General features: G+C 47.2%; 1 protein-coding gene across 1 annotated transcript in view; it reads right to left on the bottom strand.

Annotated features, from left to right (window-relative positions):
* Window positions 1-19,687, bottom strand: part of MASP1 (MBL associated serine protease 1) — a 72,529-nt gene that overhangs the window by 31,992 nt on the left and 20,850 nt on the right. Inside the window, exons 3-4 of the mRNA XM_069083335.1 lie at window positions 3,733-3,910; window positions 3,450-3,581 (exon numbers count right to left, since the gene is read on the bottom strand). Coding sequence (XP_068939436.1) covers window positions 3,450-3,581; window positions 3,733-3,910 — 310 coding nt within the window. The remainder of the gene's footprint in view (window positions 1-3,449; window positions 3,582-3,732; window positions 3,911-19,687) is intronic.

Here is a 19,687-nt window from a genome sequence, read left to right as displayed (position 1 = left end):
ACCCAAGTGGAGCAGTCCTACTTTTCTGATGTACAAAATGCAGCATCTTGGTGCCAGGAGATTGAGGCAGATTTCTTTTTAAGTTAAGCAGTCAATGATCCTTTGTCAAGCGCTTACTATGTTCTGAGTATTGTGTTAGACACCTGGGCTACAAAGTCAAAAACCAAACAGCCCCTGCCCTCAAGGTGCTTGCATTCTGCCTGGGGGAATGGACAGCACAGCTAACATTTACACAGAGTTTTACGTTTGCAAAGAACCTTACGCTCACTATCTCATCTGATTCTCAGAACAAGTAGGTGGTGCTGTTATGTCCATTTTACAGGTGGAGAAACTGAGACTGAGAGAAATTCTGTGGCTTGTTCAGGCATCCAGATTGAAATGTCCACCAGTTCTCAGGTGAGAAACTAAGGCTGTTTATGTAGATCTGGGAATCATCTGTGTGGATGTGAAGGATGAGACAATGGGAGAAAGAGAAGACCCAGGGCAGAACTTAGTGACTCAGTGACTGAGGGAATCGTCGGCAAAGATCCGGCAAAGGAGACCAAGGAGGGGTAGTCAGAGAGGTAGGGGGAGATCCGGGAGAGAGGCATTTCATAAACACCTAGGGAGGTGAAAGAATCTAGGAGGAGCCGGTGACTGTCGGCATCAAAGGCTGCAGAAAGGTCAAGAAGGAGGTGGAGAAGGTCATGGTGCAGGAAAAAGAGGAGCTACGAACCAGGGACACAGAGAAAGGGCAACAGCCTCCCCTGCCCTCAAGTGACTGACATTGCAGGTGTGAGGGGGAGGCGTGGCCAGTGGGGTCGGTCATCTCTGGAGGTGGCTTCTCGTGGTTCCACACAGGCCAGCGACAATGATGGCAGGTGTCTATGAGGCGCTATGGAGGTTCCCCAGGACTATACATGTGTTATCTCTGATACTCATGAAGCCATGTGAGATTGGTGCCATTATTATTCTCTGCTTTACAGAGGAAGAAACTGAAGCTGATGGAGGTTCTGTGACTTTCCCAGGGTTTCACAGCTAAATGCCTGAGGCAAGATTTGAACTCAGGTCTCCGACTTCCAGACCCAGCTCTTCGCACGTATGCCACCTATTTGCTAATATACTGAAGTACCTTGTTCATGTGAGCTCTGCCCTGTGGTACCCAATGGGTCAAGACACCCTCAACATTCCATCTCCCTTCCCCAAGAGCTCAGGATGGTTCTTCCAAAGCCTGTTCTATGTGGTGGTCTTTCCCCATTTGCTTCCTATGGCGGAGACATCTAATATTTGTTAGCTCAGCATCAAAAGCTGTTTGGGGTCTAGCACAGTACCTCGCACACAGTAGGTGCTCCACAAATGTTTACTGAATAAATGAATGAACAGAACCCAAGAGTAATGGGTCATTAGAGTTAGAAAGGACTTTAAAATGCATCCAGCCCGAGACCTCGTTTTCCAGGTGCAGAAACGTCCTGAGAAAGAAGGCGACTCGTCTTGGGGAGCAGACAGAGCATGGAACTGGGCATGCGAGAAAGACCAAGGTTCAAATCCCAGCTCAGACAGCCACCAGCTGTGTGACCCAGGGTAGTCAGGTCACCTTTCAGAGACGGATGCGGACTATGATGGAACCTACCTGCCTGCTTTCATTTTTGCCTTTCATTATATTTCCCGAGCCTGGTACACAGTAGGTGCTTAGTAAATGCTTGCCTACTGGACCGCCTCATGGGGTTCATAAGTATGAAATGAAATTCATGGCAGACACAGGAGTTACAAAGACAAAAATGAAACAGGGCTTGCCCTCATGGGGCTTATATTCTATAAAGAGAGGCATCAGGAGGTATGGAATATAGGAACAGGGACTAGACCTCAGGTTCAGTTGGTTTAGGGAACTCTTAGATGAGAAGCCTCTCTCCACTAACGCAGGTATCACCTTCTCTGCCATTTGTCATCTTGGAGGTGGAGAGACTTTTCCAGGGTCACACAGTCAACATGTCAGAGGGGAGATTTGAGCTCCAGTATTACAGGCTGACTCTAGCCATTACACTGAGCTGTCTCTCATATACAAATATATAGTAAATATATGCAAAGTCAATATGAGGTAGTAAGAGAATTTGAGGACTGGGGAGATCTGGAAAGACATTTGAGCTCTTGATGTAAAGCAGGCAACCTGAGAAACCTTGGAGGAGATGCTGCATATTAAATGCTATTAGATATGAACCTCTCATTGCTTTAATCTCCCATGGTTAGGAAGCCTGGGGTTTGGAATTCGAACCCACACCCCCTGATTGAGTCGAACCGCCTTCCCCACTACACCATCTGGTACAGGAATAATTAAATTGCAGGCACATGGTAATGGATGTGACTGATGCTTCAGAATTGTCTGAGCAAAGCACCAATTTTTAGCATCGTAGACCTGCTTTCCCACCCGGCAAGTCAGGACTCACCTCTAGGCAGCCCTGGCATCATTTGCATCATCGTTACTAGTCCCTCACCCCATCTGTGGAAGAAATGTCCCAGAAACCAGGGCTACCTCTTGGGCACTTGGCCTCAGGCTCATTCTTCTGGTCTGCCTCTTGTACTCAGTTCAAGTCAACAAGAATTATCAAGTGCGTACCAGGCACTGTGCTAGGTTGTAGGGATGCAAAAACAAGCCTGAATCAGCCCTTGACCTTAGGAAACTTCTATTCTACAGGAGAGATGGAAAATGTATCCAGAAAAGTAAATGAGAAATGTATGCATGACAAACTCCAAGTGGTTTCGGGGTGGGGACTATACAGCTGGGGGGAGATGAGGAGATGCATCGTCCTGTAAGGAGATGTCATCTGAGGTGAGCCTTCCAGGGCACAGGGATTCCACGAGGTGGACGTGAGGATAGAGATTATTTCAGAACTGGGACAGAGTCTGGGCAAAGACTCAGAGGTGGGAGAGGGAGCTTCTAGGAGCAGAGAGTGGTAGTGATTAGACCAGTTCATCTGGAACATACCTTGTGTAAGAGGAAGTGAAGTGAAATCAGTGTGGAAGGGGGGCTGGAATCACACTGTGAAGGTCCTTATCTGAGGGTTATTCCCTATAGCTGCTCACCCTCAGCCACATCCGGAAGCTTTTGCTGATTCTCAGTTTCTCCATCTCTAAGATGATGAAGGACCCCTCCTCCCCTCTTCTGCTTTAGCAGTGGGATAGAAAAGGGAAGAGAGGGTGCTCAGAATCACTTAGCTCTTAGATCAGCCGTGAACATGAACAATTGGTTTTCTAAATGTGAGACTGACCCTTGTCCAGTGACCAATGAGGGGAAGTATCGGCTGCTGATAGATGGATGAATGGAGCACTTATTAAGCACCTACTGCATGCCAGCCCTGGGGATCCCCCCCCCGTCTTGTCCAGTCATATTGAGCTGTGTCATTAGGTCAGATTCAGGGGTGGCTGCTCCCAGTGAAACCTTCAGGTTGCGGCGCAGAGCTGCTGGTCTCCCTTACCTCGGCAGGTCCTGTTGTCTGTATGGAGGATATAGCCAATGCGGCAGGAGCAGTAATAGCCTCCAATGTAGTTATGGCAGTAGTGATCACAGGCCAGCTCCTCATCATTCTTCTCCGTACACTCGTCCACATCTGGGGGGGGCCAGGAGAGGGGAGTCAATTAGCTGTGTAGGAGGGGAAGTGGGGGGCAGTAAAGCAGACAGGGGTGGCCAGCCTCCAGAAGAGGAGAGGGAGGGAATGAGGCAGCTCCAAGAAATCACACAGCCCCCATGCCTCGACTTACCCACCGCCATGTAATGGGCATCAAAGCCGGTGAAGCGTTCCTCATTGGAGAAATCTGATCGGAAAGTGAGGGCCATGAAGGGGCCTGGGGAGAGGACCACCTGCTGGCCGGGGGCTTGTTCTGTGTCCGTGGTCTCCCTCCCACAGAAGAGAGCCAACACCTGGTCTTCCGCTTCTACCTGAAGGAGAGGCAGGAAAAAAAGAGGTCAGCCGAGATCACAGACTTGGATCAGGGTTCTTCGTGGTTCTGGAACACTTTCCCTTCAGCTGCTCTGGGCCGTTGGTGGGGTGAGTATGGCCATAGACGTTCTATAGATGAGGAAACTGAAGGTCTGGGAGTTGAAGGAAAACTGCCAGCACCATTTAATAAAACAGCCTGAATCCTTTAATGTTTATATGCATTAATTCGTTAGATTGTCACATGGGTCCTATGACTATAGGGACTATTATTCTATCTGTTTTACAGGTGACGAGCCTGAGTCTCAGAGATACAGAAATGATCTAGGGACTGGCATCCTTTAGAGCCTGAATTAAGCATTCCCAACTCAAGAACCAGGGTTCTGTCCATCGGCTGTGTCTTGGAGGGATGGATAGGAGGGTCTGGAATGTCAGAATCCTGGGAATGGGTCTATTCAGGCTGCTGGCAGCATTGTAGGGGGATTAAGGCTGCTCAGAAAGCTGCCTAGGGTTCCACAAAAGAGGAGCAGATTGCTGGGTGGTGGAGTGGCTAGAGTTTGGGCTTGGGGTCAGTAAGACCAGGGCTTTAGACACTAGCTGTGTGACCCTGAGCAAGTCACTTGTATTTCACTTTCCTCATCTGTAAAATGGAGACGATAACACCACCTCCCTCCCAGGTCCTAATAGAATAACTTAGGCAAAGCACTTTGTAAGCCTTAAAACGGTATGTAAGTGCTAGCTAGCTCTTAGCAGTGTCCTCAAAGAAGGAATCCTCCATGCAAGTGAGGTGTCCGCAGTTTTACAGGAAAGTGGGCTTTTCAAACAGGCAGTCAGCAAGAGGAAGGACCTACTATTTGGTTCAATCCAACACAGCATAATTTTACTAAGTGCTTACTATGTGCCAGGCTGGTTACTGGGGTTATAAGAAAAAACCAAGAGTCCCTGCCATCAAGGGGGTGGACTTTCTACTGAGGCTGACATGGCATGTACACAGATAAGTAGATATGCAGTGTATCTGAAGGAATGGGGAGGGAGACACTGATAGCTGAGGAAATCAGGAAGTGTCTCATGGTGGAGGGTACCTAAGCCAAGTCTTGAAGGGAGCTGGGAGTCCAAGTAGCAGAGGAAAGGAAGGAGGAGTTCCGAGAATGGGGCACAGCCTGGGCAAAGCTGCAGAGGGGGGAGATGAGATGCCATATGTAGGGAACAGCAGAGAGGCCAGTTTGAATGCATCAAAGGATGCGTGCATGGACCTTATAGACTGGACCCAGATTGTGAAAGAGCCTCTGTGTGATGTCAGAGGCAATAGGAAGGGGAGGGATGATGTCACGTCCATGTTTTAGGAATGTTCTTCTGACAGCTTGTGTAAGGGAAAGATGGATTGGATAGGGGAGGGACTGGAGATAGGAGACCTTAGAAGGTTCTTCATAGTTCAGGCGTGCATCAGTGAGGCTCTGAACCCAGATGGAGGCCGTGTGGTGGATGACATGGAGGCACAACTGAAAAAGCTTGGCTTCTGAGGGGATATGGGCAGGGAGTGGTGTGAGGGACAGAGAAGAGGGTCCAGGATGATTCCAAGGATTCAGGTTTGAGGGACTGAAAGGATGGCGGTGTCCTTGACAGATGATATCTAGAGAAATCGGGATCCCTACTTGGTTGGTCCGTGTAGAAATAATCCTCCTGCTGTCTGTGCTGCAGGCTGAGGGCAGAAACCTGCCCTTGACGGATGGAAGGAGCAGCCAGAAAAGCCGATCTGAGGGCCCTATAAATCTTTAGCTCTGGCTTCAGCTGAGCAGAATAAACAAAGCCTGGGGGCAAACAGGAGTGAATCCAGCTGCCTTGATTTGTCTTTCCAAGAAACCAAAGCCGAGCCTGAAATGTTTAAAGTGGGAGGATCTCAGGATTTAGAGCTGTTAGAAATCTCTTGGGCCAGCCCAGGGATTTATTGAAAAGGATGAGTCTCAGGATGGTGCCGGAATTGTCCAAGCCACACAGCTCGTCTCCTGAGTGCCTCCCAGTGGGCACAGGGCTGGGTGCAGTTCGCTTAACTCAAGCCAGAATTGTCTGGACGATCAGCCTCACTGGGCATTGTAGCTGAAAGCTAGAAGGGAGAGGGTCCCCTAGCAGGGACTCTGGGGTCTGGAGGGAGCTGGCCAACCTCCTTGCTTTATAGAAAAGTCTCTGCCAAAGGAAGTGACTCGCTCAAGGCCACACAGCTCCTTGGGGGGTTCAGACTACTGGTCTGTTTACTTAGTAACACCAGCTAACCTAGACACAGGGTTTGAAGGCTTGCAAAGTGCCTTGTAAAATGACCTTTTCCTTTGTGGCCAGCCTCCCAGCTGCACAATCATGTCCCAGGTACCTTTCTTGACTGTTTGCACCACAGCCTGCCACCAGTGATGTGACCCGTGTTTTAAATCTGGCCATAGGAACATTCAGTGACTGTTCTTGAATTCTCAAAGAGGAAGCCATGGGGATGCTGATGGCCAGGTAGGGACGCTCTGTGACACAGACATCCTTTATGGATGCTTCTGAGGAGGTGGCACAGGTGGGGCTGCCCTGGACGCGTCTGGTGCTTGCCAGGATAGTGGCCCCAAAGTGTCGAGACCCCTGAGGTAGGAGCATTCATTCCACGGCACACCTTGGGGCACAGTTTCAGGCTTCACCGTGACTGAGAAGTCCGTGAGCTTGTGGCTAACCTTCTTGGGCTGAACCTCTGAGGCCATCACTGAGGGTGCAAGGCTTCAGTCTTCCAGTCAGGTAGGACCTGTCAAAGCCTGGCCTCTGCTGGCACTCCTCCAAGAACACAGGATACCCGCACATCTTTGATGGGGGAGCAGGCTCATAGAAACATAGGTGTGCAGCTAGAAGGAATGTAGAGAGGCCATCCAAGCTATCCTCTCATCTTACAGGGAAGGACACCAAGGCTCAGAGGAATGAAAGACTTCTCCAAGATATCTTTACAGTAAGTGGCAGAGCTCCTTTGACTTCCAAACCAGTGCTCTTATACAATGCTGGGCACCCAACTGATATCTGCTGACCCCATGGACTGACCCACCCAACTGCTGTGACTTTGTATCTGCCCCCAGACAAAGACTACAGCTAAAATCTCAATATAGGCCACGTGAGTGCCCATCAACTACCAGTAAATTAGCTGGCTAGGTTTGTTTGAACACTTCTTTCAACACAATGGCATGTTTTGTTTATTTAAGTGACAGTTGCTAGGTCTTCATTAGGGGTTCTCAGCAAGCCAAAACAGTGTTTAAAAACAATCCAACCTCCTTCCCCAAATTAGCCTGGGGAGAGAAGAGGAGACAGAGGTGGAGAGGAGAGGGAGAGAGACCCAGGGAGAGGAGAGAGAGGGATGTGGAGCTCCATCTACAAAGAGGGGCTTCTTGAGAACCTCCCCTCCCTGGAGGACCCCCCTGCAGTTTGGACTCCGTGCTGGCTCTTCTCCATAACGAAGGTGAACACAGCCTCAGAGGATCAAGGGGCATCATCTGATCCACAGTGAGTTCTAAGCTATGTCTCTAGAGCAAGTCAAATAAAACCTTTAAACTTTTTTTTTTATCCTTAAGAGTTCAAAGTAATTAGTGAAGTCCATCAGTCATAATCGCCATTTGTTACACCTGTCAAGGAATCCTTTGGTTTACTCTCACTGAACCAATAAGCATTTATTAGATGCCTACTATGTGCTAGGCTCTCTGCTAAACAGTCCCCACCCCTGAGAAGTTGGAAATAACTGGGAGGAACTGGCTCAAATCCTGGCTTTGTCACCTGCTACACATAGTTTTCTTGTTTCCGAAACAAGGACGTTGGACTAGATGACATCTGAGATGCCTCCCAGATCTGGAGACTGTATCTGATAGCCTCTCTGGACCTCAGTTTCCCTTTGTGTAAAAATGAGGGGACTGGTCAAGATGGTCTTTGACGTCCCTTTCATGCCAGGTATGGTGTCTCTGAGATGCATGGGAAATGCCATGCTGCAGTAGAACCTTTAAGGTGAAGTTCTGAATCAAAAGCTTTTTCACGGTCAATGAACAAGAAACCCACCAGGATCTTGTCAGTTGATGGTGTGCTTCTAAAGATGTGTGATCTGTGGCAGCTCAATCTGGAAAAGAGGCGTTCTTCATCCACTTGGATTGTCTTGTGTGCTTAGTCAGTCTGAACTCCTCTGAGTGCCTGTGGATCTCATCCAGGACATTTGTCCCGGTGATGCTGCCAGGCACAAATATTGGGGCTGAAGCCCTAGTTAAGAGGAAAGGATAGACTGGGGGCCGTCTTGTACCACCTGTGCTAATGTTACTACTCCATTAGGGCAGATCAGCAATTGGTGGAAACCTTTGTGATTTTGACTGTTAGAGGCAGAAGAGTGAAAGTCAATAGGGATCTCTGCCTGGCGAATGAGCATTGTGGGTCTGGACACCCCTCTTGCACTATCCACGTGCCCAGAGGTATGTGTCTCCCTTTTGGGAAGGGCACCGACCAGGCTAGAGACGCCCTGGAAGTCTTATCTCCCTCCCATGGACCTGATCCCAGTGAGGACATGGAACAGCGCCGGGCCTCTGGCAGTCACATAAACAAAGAGGCCTCTGGCCTCATCAGGCCCCGCTGCCTCTTCTGTGAAGTGTATACTTTCCCCCAGATCATTTACAATCCCAGAGCAGCCTGGTAATTAAATCCTGACTGCTTGTTTGGAGAGTTTGCTTCAGAGGTCATTGAGTCAACATTTTCACTAGAGAAGCTTCCTTAGGCAGGGCAGTGTCAAACGTGAAAGTGGAACTCTCTCCAGTAAACCCCCCGAGGGGCTCCCCTGAGCTCTATGGGCTGCCCCCCTTCATTTCCTGTTCTTGCTACCATAACCCTCACTGAACATTTGTCCAATGACCTCATTCTCCTGGGCCAGTCAGTGCCTGGATTCACCCAGGAACGCTTTCAATTCAGCCTTCTCTTCCAAGAGGCTGTTGGTCAGCCTGGCATCAATGCCTAGCCCTGTCCTGGGCATGGTAATGTCAGAGGGGCTGCCACAGACACTGAAGGCACCGTCCCTGCCCTGAGATCATAATAGCTAACAAGGCAATCAGTCAACAAGCATTTATTAAATTTGCTCTATATTTACCAAGCAGTGTGCTAAGTGCAGGGGGTGCAAAGAAAGGCAAAAAGAGCTCCTGCCCTCAGGGAGCTTACATTCTAATGAAGGAGACCACATGCGAAGTTTATACTGAGGGGGAGGGAGTGGTGTTGTAGTAAGGTCTCCTACAGAAGATGGGACTTTGAGCTGAGTCTTTAGGAAAGTCAAGTGAGGGGTCAGAGCATCCCTGGCATGGGAGAGGAACGGTGCAACGTCCTGCAGTGGGAGAAGAGCATCATGTAAGAGCAAAGAAACTGGAGTGAAGAAGTCGGATTGTGGAGGTCATGGAGAGGTGTAAGGGGACAGCTCGGGGGCCCCATGCACAGAACGCAGGACCTGGAGTCAGAAGACTCATTCATGGGGTTCAGATCCAGCCCCAGACACTTACTGGCTGTGGGACCCTGGGCAAATGGCTTCACCCTGTTTGCCTCAGTTTCCTCACCTGTAAAATGAGCTGGAGAAGGAAATAGCAAACTATTCCAGTATCTTTGCCAGGAAAACTAATGGGGTCATGAAGGGTTGAACAGAACTGAAATTAAAAATGATGGAGGGCATAAAGTACATGGAATGTTTATTTAATTGAATTGAAAACTGGAAAAGTAACAAGGGACCAGTTTGTAAAACCCTTTAAATGCCAAACAGAAGCTTTTGGACATGCTCCTGGAGGTAATAGGGAATCACTGTGGTTTGTTAAATGAGGTGGTGGTGGAGGAAAACACCATCAGACTGTGCTTTAGGAAAATCACTTTGCAGCTTAGTGGAGGATAGATTTGAGCTGGAAAGACTTGAGGCAGAAAGAGCAAGAAGGAGGCTATTGCTGTAGAGGGAGGATGAGTGCCTGATTCATGGTGGTAGGTGTGTGAATGGAGAGAAGGGGTGAGAAGAGAAGAGAAGAGAAGAGGAGAGGAGAGGGAGGGGGGAGGGAAGAAGGGGAGAGGGGAAAGTAGAGATGACACGTTTTGGCAAGTGACTAGATTTGGGAGGAGGGGAGGGGGTCCAGGAGGGTAAAAAACTGAAGATGGCACCAAGTTTGCCAACCTGATGATCAGAAGAATGGAGACGCCCTTGATAGTGATGGAGAAGTTTGGAAAGTTTGCGGTTTGGGGTGGGGTAATAGCAGCAACAGTGGTAGCATCAAAATGTCTGGGAACGTTTTACATCCATTATCTCTTTGGGTCCTTACCATAAACCAGAGAGATTCAGGCTCATTGCTGTTTACATTGCTGTTTTCCAAAAGAAGAAACTGAGTGTCAGAAAGGTAAGACTACAGGACCGCAGGACTGTGACTTTAGAACTAGAAGGGGCTTTGAGGCCACGTAGCCCAACCCACTCATTTTACAGATGAGAAAACTGAGTCAGGGAGGGAAGTGGTTTACCCAGGTGGTCACACAGTTGTCTGATAGGAGATAAGGACCAAGTCTTTTCTTTAACCACTCACCAGTGATTCTTAATCGTTTTGGGTTTTTTTTTTTTTTTTTGGTCAGGATCTCATTAAGTTCTGAAAAACTCTTGAGGACTACAAAGAACTCTCGCTTATGTGGTTTCTATCTCTTGATAGTTACTGTATCTAAATATTATTATGAAAATAGCCCTGACTTCCTGAGAAGGTCTTGTGGACCCTCCACGGTCCCTGGACCGCACTTTGAGAGTTGCTGAATTGTAACAGTCTACTTCTCTTGAAAGCATCTTAACGTCGGCTGGGGCTGCAGCACACGGCTCCCCCAGGGACTCAAAAGGACAACCTCCCTGAAGCCACTGCCCAGACCACACCCTGGTGCTCTGCTTAACGGCTTCCTGGAGCCACAGACCCTTCTCTGGGCTGTTCACATCAGCTCCACAAAGTACTTCACAGTTGATTGAGGCAGGCGCCCAAGGGTTAATTCAGTGGGATCCTGCTTGTTTCATATTTGTCTGTGCAGGGAGATGCCTCTGATTTTCTCTCCCCTAGGGAGCCCTCCCCTCTCCTTTCCCCACAGAGCAGACAAGTGGTCTTAAGGACCGAATCCTTTGTGTCTTCATTAGGCAGTGTGAGTGAGGAGTCACACCTTCAGTGTGAGCTTGCTACCGGCTCAACACCTTCCAGTTGTCACAGGGAAGGCTATTGCTAACACACTCCTACTCTGTGCCTTCAGGATCCCTCTTTAATGCTGGAGCTTCCCCGGGGTGGGGCTCCCCGACTTCATTCCCACCAGATACCAGCCAGTAGGACACTTGCTCAGAGCACTGCCTTTCCCCAGTGGGTAACCGGGGACCACACCTAAACACTCTGCCTGGTGACTGGACATTGTCAAGAGGGGTCAGACGTGGAACCAGGGAAGAAATGGGGAAGAGGGAGAGAAAGCAGGGCTGGAGAAGGGGGTGGTGTCAGAAGGTGTAGAAGAGCAGCAATCAGGAGGGGGGGACCAGAAGGGAGAGGCGTAAGGTCTGGGCAGATGGCAGGCAGAGTCAACAACCAGAACAAAGAGGAATGGAGGCAAGTTCAGCAGGAGGATCAGGGAATCTTAGACGTGGCTGGTGAGCTGAGCACGAACCTGACCAAGAAGCCTCTCTGCAGGATGCCAGCTTCTGTGTGAAAACCACTTGTGAAGGTGAGCTCGCTGCCTCCCAAGGCCATCTGAGACACACTGGGGCAACTCTGACTGCTGGGGGTCAGCCTAAATCCGCCTCTTTGCACCTATCCTCCCATTCTGTTCTCTACAGCTGGGCAGGACTCATTGCAACCCTTTTCCTGAGCAGCCCTTCACATGCTTAGGGACAGATCACTATCAAGTCCCCACTAAATCTGGCCTTTTCCAGTCAGAACATCTTTAGGTTCTCTGTCCATCCTTGTATGATGCAGTCCCTTGGTCCTTCACTTCCGCTTCTGGGAAACTCCAAGGCTCCAGCCTCCTCAGCCTTCTCCAATTAGAACTCAGAAACTCACCCCGAGTACCTTGGGTCCAGTGAGGGAAAACCCTTATCTTACCCTATTCTGGGGCCACCGTGGCACTGCTTGGCCACCCCCAAGCCTGGCTTCCTGCACCTTCTCACTCCCACTTTCCACTGAGTGCTTCCTATGTAGTATCTTCCCCCTTGAGAATGAGGTCAGAGAATGGTGTCTGCCCTGTTTGCTTTTCTTTTCTCCTGCTCTTGAGTAACAGTGCCTGGGACAAAGTAAGAGCTTCATAGATGTCTTCCTTCCTTCCTTCCTTCCTTCCTTCCTGCCTTGGTGGCCCCAGAATAGGGTAAGTTCATACCTTCATTCCTTCCTTCCTTCCTTCCTTCCTTCCTTCCTTCTTCTCTACCTCCTTTCCTCTCTCTTTGTTTCTTTCTCCCTCCTGCTCTCTCTTTCTCCCTGTCTCTTCACATTGATATCAGACTGACCGATGGCTATGGCAGAAACAGTCTGAGAGCCTCTTGAAAGAGAAGGTGTATTGCCCTGCTTGGAGGTGCTTTCCATTCCATTTTCTTTTCTGTGGATAGGGGCATCCCCTAGGAATATTTGAAATCCTTAAGGGTTTTTTTGGGGAGGTTCCTTGTAGCTAGGGTTCCTTGCACATAGTAGGTGCCAAGTAAAGGTTAGCACAGTGCCAATATGAGGTAATAAGTGCTTGTTTCATTCATTCATTCATTTGTTCTTTCATTCATTCAGTTGAGCACAGAGTACTGATGGATCACTCCAAATCTGAGAGACAATTTATTCTCCTTATTTATTTAATTCTACTCTTCTTTTCATGAGCCTTATAAATAAAAAAGGCTCTATAAATGTGAATAAACATTTTTGCTAGTTATTAGGTCTATTTCCTTTGGGCTGAGGCATGTCAGGCCGCAGTGGGGCTCCATCAAGACCAAGGCTATTTTCTTTGGGCATTAGTTCTTACCCCAAAAGCTCTACAATTCTTCAAGGATCCCTGGTGTCCTCGGCACCAGGATTCTTTCCATTGACGTAGATGGAAACTCCACCATGCCTGGGTGGAGCATCTTTATGAGTGGCTGGAGCCAAACCCCTCAGCACCAGTCTCTGGCAACAGATCTCTCTTCAGTGAACTTGGCCAGTCCTTGGGTGTCAAGAGGGCTGGTAGGTCACCGGGCCTGGGGTTACTCCCACACCCAGGGACATCCTGGTGTCAACTCCAATGATAAGTGGATTGTTAAATTAGTGTGGGCACTTATACCTCAGAAATTGGCAAATGCTACAAATTGAGATTTGGTTTATTGTTTTGTTGATTCCTAGACTTAAGAGATGGAAAATGTTAATAGTGTCAATTAATCTTTGTTTTTGGAGAGCCAATTGTTAAACACTTATCATCACACCAGTGTTCATACCCCAAAGGGGTTCTTCCCTATGAGAGGATACAGGGCAGGGATGGATTAGATCACTCCACTCCCTCCCTTCCACTCTCTGACTCTGTGGTCCTATTATTCAAACTCTCTTAACCTCTATGGGACTCAGTTTCCACATCTCTGAAAGGGGTGGGGTAGGCTAGCTCCAAGATCCTTTCCAGTTCATAGGATCCTATGATTTCAGGACTGAAGCAGGATTTCCCTCCTCAATATTTTTGATCTTTCTTCCCACTCATTGTCTTCAGCTCTTGAATGAATGCAAGGGAAGGCATGGGAGGATAAGTGGAATTTAAAAAATCAAGTCCCACTAACTAGTGGCAATGAGATGAGATAATTCATCTCTCTGTGCCTCAGTTCCCCCTTCCAAAAAGTAAGCAATCAATGGCCATTTCCCTCTTCCAGTGCTCCTATGAGAGTATGTGTTTCTTCTCACCTCGGGACAAATTCTACACTGGGAGGAGGTGACCCATGACTCAGGGTGGGTCCTGAGATAACCTCTGGTGATACTCTGCTGCTCAAGTGCATGGAAATGTTTGCTGTTATGTTATGTTAAGTTCACAGGTGAAGATGCTGAGGCTGGAGAAGCTTTGCAACCCATCCAAAGTCACGAAGCTCGTCAGCGGCAAGGCTGAGGCCCTGCTGCCCCTGGCTTCCTCTCTCCCAGGCCCATGGCCTGACCTCTCTTGCTTTTTCTCTCCCTGGCCTCCTCTTATTCCCTTACTTTCTCTCCCAGTGTCTCTGACTGTGCTTTAAGCCTGGCAATGGCGACCATGGCCAGCTCCATGCACCATGTTTGCTGACCATGCTGTCCCAGGTACCAACATCAGCTTCATAAATCATATTGGTATTAAAATGTAGAAAGCCCTCCAGTGGACATCATTTTATTTGAGTCTCACAAGAACCTTGTGAAGTAGGTTTTTGGTTGTTATTGTCTCTATTTTACAGGTGGGGAAAGTGAGGCACCCAGAGATTAGTTGACTTGCTCAAGGTCACAACATGGTCATATAGCATCATCCACCTTTAGCTGGATGGAACCTTAGAGATCATCATTTTACAGATGAGGAAAGTGGGTGGGGCTCAGGAAGGAGGCAGGTGAAAGCCCCTTTGGTCAGTGGCCAAGCTGGGACCAGCACTGATGTCTCCATACTCCCAGCCTATGTGAGGTTGTGTCTGGTAATAAGTACCAGGACCAAATTGAAGAAGCCAATAGACACAAGGAGTGTATTGTTCCTATATCATGGCTAAAGGCCAAAAATAATGGGTGGGACAGAGCAGCAGCTGGCAGGTCCCTGGGAGGCTGGGAAAGTGGTGGCTTCCAGGATGCACCCCGAGTGGGGAGGGAGGGGCACAAAAAAGGGACAGACTCAGACTACAAATGCAGGAGAGGAGAAGAAAGGGCCCGAGTCCTGGGAATCTGCAGACAGGGACATCCTGCAGGTGGGGGGCACAGGCTTGGCCCTTTATTCCAGGCAGGGGCTTGGAGAGAAAGGGAGGGGGATGTCTGGGAAAGAGGAATGGGGAGGAGTCCTGGGAGATTTCCCCTTCCAGATCCTTTACCACGGTGAATGGCCTGGGCTGGAATTGTGGGACATGGGAGGAGGCTGCTCGCTCCCCTCCCCATCCCTCTTTCAGGGAAAGAAGGAAGTCGTATTCACATGCAAATCCCCTCCCTGGCAGTAGAGAGATGTGTGCAGCACAGGGCTCCGGCAGCTGGCCAAAGTAGGGAGGGGAATAGTCCAGAAATGGTAGGCAAGGAAAATTAGATCAAGACGGGGGTGCTGAGCTTCCAGGGGCAGGGTAGAAGGATGGGGGGAGCATGGAGCTCATTTCCAGGGTCACCCCTCTTTTGGAGGGAGGAGAGATGATCAGGGAGGGGGAAGCATCACCAGGTGCTTTGATGCTTATAAATGATTTGGGGAGCTGGGCAAAACAAGGGAGGGAGAGGGGCAGGAAATGATTGGTAATGTCCAGCTCTGTTGGTGAAGGAAGCCTGGCTTCACAGCTGAGGCCTCTCTAGTAATTCAGACTCACTGAATGTTACTACCAGAAAGGATATAGAGTTCTGATTTGGAGCCACAGATTCTGGGTTTGAATCTCCGCTATTACCTTCCACCTGGGTGACCTCGAACAAGTCACTCAACCTCTATTGACTCAGTTTCCTCATTTGTAGAGAGATGGATATGAACCTGATCATCTTTGAGGTGCCTTCCAAATCCTTAATCTGTGATCCGATAATCTCTCCTTCCTTAGATTTTACTGCAAAACCAGCCATTCACTGGCAAATATTTAACAACCAGCTGTCCAAAAAAGCATGACACAATTAAGTAGAACCTGCATTCTCCTATATGATGCCAGCCCTGGAAACTGTTCAACGGCTCTTTTTATATAGAAAAGATTCCATCTCTGACTTATGTTAATAATGGTTTATTTTTTGGTAAAATGAGGAAATAGTAATTGTTGGAAGAGACATTAGACAATAGTCATTGTGGAAAGACAGGTACAATAATGCATTGTTGGTGTACCTATCAGTTACTACAACCGTTTTGGGAAACAATTTGGAATTATATAAGCAAAATGTCTGAATGTCCATGCCCTTTGACCCAATCCTATTTCTGAGGTCACTGACAACAAGAAAGGTCCCAAACACAACAACATATTTATAGCAGCACTCTTTGTGACAGCAAAGAATTGAGAGTAGAGTAGACTCCTTTCAACTGGGAATGGCTAAACAAATTATGGTCCATGAATCTCCTGGAATATGACTGTACTGTGAGAAATGATACATGTGATGAATGTGGAGAAGTCTGGGAAGACCTACGTGCTCCAATGCAGGGGATGTAAGCAGACCCAAGAAAACAATAGACAAAATGGCAGCACTGGTGTAAGTGGAAAGAACCAAAAAACTCAAAAAGATTGAATGCTGTGCAATTACAAAGACCAAACTTGACCCCAGAGAAGACAGATTCTTTGCAATGACTGTGATTGGTTGTGATTCCTGAGAAAGCCCTAAAGTGGATCATTGAAGAGATAGCTGGTGAACATCCCCACAAAAGCTTAATCTGCATTATTAACACTATCATCACTTTCTTAAGTCTAGGTCATCATCAAAACAATCTATCAAGCCCTCCTCTGTAGCCTTTTTGGATTTCTGAAACTAAATGCTGACAATGAAAATTTAATAATCAGTTTGCTTTAAGATTTGCAAAGGGCTTTACAGATATTGTCTCATTTGAACCTTACAACAATGCTGGAAAGTAGGTGTTATTATATAATCCCCGTTTCACAGGTGAAGAAACTGATGCAGACAGAGGTTAAATGACTTGCTCAAGGTCATATAGCTAGCAAGCGCTTGGAGCAGGAGTTGGACTCAAGCCATCCTGACTCTACCTCCAGATCTCTGTTGTGTCACCTCGCTGTCTTCTTGTAGTCACTTATGAATTACTTGGGATAAACAAGCATTTTAATGTGGTTTCATGTTGTGACAGCAATGGTCATGCTTGTGTATTTATATTCATAGGAGGCTGATTCAGAATGTCTGAGCTTGACCAAATGAAAAGGGTTTGAGCTCTTAGATTGCTATTATTTGAATCCTAGATTTTGCATCAGACCCACATTTCTCCTTGCCTTCTTTTGCTGTGTTTTTAATTCTCTGATTTTGAGGAATAAATGTTAATTTAAGGAAGTGTGCAAAAGCTGTCCTACTTAAAAAAGCACACTTCATTGACTAGCAAAGATATTGCAGTAGCTGCTGGGTGATGAAGCGAAGGACTTAATGATCATTTCAACCTCTATAGAAACAGAATCAATTGCTTTGAAGTGTAAAGGAAAGGATGGTCAGAAATGAAAAGCACTATCAAGAAATGATAAACTTTGGCTCCAAAAGAGCTAAAGAAATCCTCAGAAAATGGGCCAAGATCTTCAAAGGGACTGAGAGTGTCTGTCATTTCTCTAAAGTGTGACAGAGGCTTCCAGAGGTTGGAACAGCAGTAAGATCAATGTAACAATAGCATTGATATGAAGAAAAAATATTTCTGATGGATTAGAAGACAATACAAAGACTGGAATACTAAAGATTTGAAAAAAGAGAATTCTTCCTGATGTAATGAATTTTTCATTCAAGTCTAAACATAAACCATTGTCAGAAGAGGTCCAGATGAGGCTGAAAGGGCATCTTTATTAGATTGTAAAACATCCAGTTCCTCAAAAAATGTTTTGGGGATGTTCTACTTCCTTTGGCTTAAGAATCATGTCCCATAAATGGATTGCTGTTCTGAGAAGCAGTATTTTTCCAGAATTATAGAAATTCCAAAAGAGTGAGGAAATACTGTAGCATGACCATGCCATATGTCAGAGAAGGTTAAGAAATTTATCCAAGAGATGGAGAGAAACATGATTCAATTGTTTGGGAACTTACTTGATTTCAACTCCACTGAATCATTCATACCAGACTTAGAAAAGTGGACTTAATATTCAATGTGACAAAAATGGGGTTTCTTGATAAGTGTTTAAATATTTCTGTGTCATACTATCAAGTTGCGTAAAACAAATGATTGCAAAAAAGGAGGACATATTGAATATTTGAAGATTTTTTAGTATAAAAGCTATCATGTTTATTGCATAAGTAAATAAAAAGTAAGTATTTGAATTTGTCCTTTTACACTGGTGTACCCCTGTATAATGGTTGTATCATCCCAGTAGCAGGGAAACTCTTGAGCATTTTAAAAAAAATGTTTGTTACCCCTTTGTCCAGCACAGTAGGCACACCATTTGGTGCTTAATAAATGTTTAATTTTGATTTGTGTCATGGATTTATGGATGCTTAAAGTTGCAAGGGACCTTAGCATCTAGTCTATCCTTTTCATTTTATAAATACTGAAAGAAATTGAAAGATTGGGGAGATAAAGAGTTTGCACCAGGTTACTCCCTCCTCCCAGCAAATGAAAAACATTCCTGTGGTTGGGTCCAAGCTGAGGACCGAAGTCATCCTTACTCTGTTTCCTCATCTGTGAAACAGGGGGCTATGAGACATCTGCACTAGTCACTCCACACTCTTGTTGGGCAGAAAGTACTTTGTAAATTGTAGAAGTTACATCAATGCTAAACCAATAGCTGCTGCTCTTTTGGATAACTGTCCTTATTCCCTGGGCTATCTTGTCTCACTGTTCAGCTCCTTCACTGAAATGTAGTGTGTGTGTGTGTGTGTGTGTGTGTGTGTGTGTGTGTGTGTGTGTGTGTGTGGGTGTGGGTGTGTGTGTGGGGGTGCGTGTGTGTGGGGTGTATGTATGTGTGCATGCATGCATGTGTGTGTGTGGGTATGGGTGTGTGTGTGTGTGTGTGTATGGGTGTGTGTGTGTGGGTGTAGTTGGTGCTGAGTTTCCTGCTTTGTCAGCTTCACCTTCTCTTGCCATGATTTTCACTCCTTGAAGCCTTGAGGACATAAATCTAATTTATGGGGGAAATCTGTTACTTATCTTGGGCTTTTAAAAACCATTTTCTTTTCCCTTTTCCATTGGGAACTCATCACTACTAACCCTGTGCCCCTAACCCCATAAGGGTCCCATCATCACTGCTGATGCTGCCAACCTGCTGCTTCCAGGGGCTCAATGAGCTCAGGGGCAGCCCAGAGGACCCATCTGGTCTTTAAACAGGAGCACAGCCTAAATGTGTGTCTGCAGAGGGAGGGAGATGGGAGAGGGAAAAGCCGTTTGCAGGGTACAAGCTGATTTGGGGTAACCGTGGGAAGTCTGAAGTCCTAGAGATAGTCTCAGCTTTGCACTAACTGTAGGATGACCTTGGGCAGACAAGAGCAGGTCATGTTCAAATAGCCACAACCTTCATGAGGACTCTGTGAACTAGACAGTGCAGCTGTTTGTTATTTACGGAGGGGGAAACTGCAGCTCAGAGGCTAATGACTTGGCCAGGGTCACACAGTTAGTGAGTAGCAGGTGAGGGTGTGGGTTAGGGACTGAGGCCCTTTATACATTGTCTACCTCTCAAATCCCTTAGCCTCTTTGGACTTCATCTGTAAAGTGGGAAAGAGAACAATAGCTGACCTGTGCTACCTGTTGCCTTTGCAGTCACAGACAGGAAAGTGCTATATGAGTTGACGGACAGAACGGACAAAGCAACCAAAAAACCCCTCAAATCCCAACGCCTGGTATCTCCTCTGTCCGCAGAGCTTTCCAGACTACAAAATGCTTCCCTGGAAATAACCTGGTGCAAGAATTATATTCACAATTCAGTCCACTGGATCTTGGACCCATGGCACCATTGCTGGATGGAGAAAATGAAGCAGAAGCCTAGTCACAAAGCTATCGAGAACTGG

Source organism: Petaurus breviceps, unplaced genomic scaffold (genome assembly GCF_028583685.1).
Source record: "Petaurus breviceps papuanus isolate PSGF00001 unplaced genomic scaffold, PetGlider_PUasm1.0 173, whole genome shotgun sequence".
NCBI classification, from domain to species: domain Eukaryota; kingdom Metazoa; phylum Chordata; class Mammalia; order Diprotodontia; family Petauridae; genus Petaurus; species Petaurus breviceps.
This window is presented reverse-complemented; position numbering and strand designations above follow the sequence as displayed.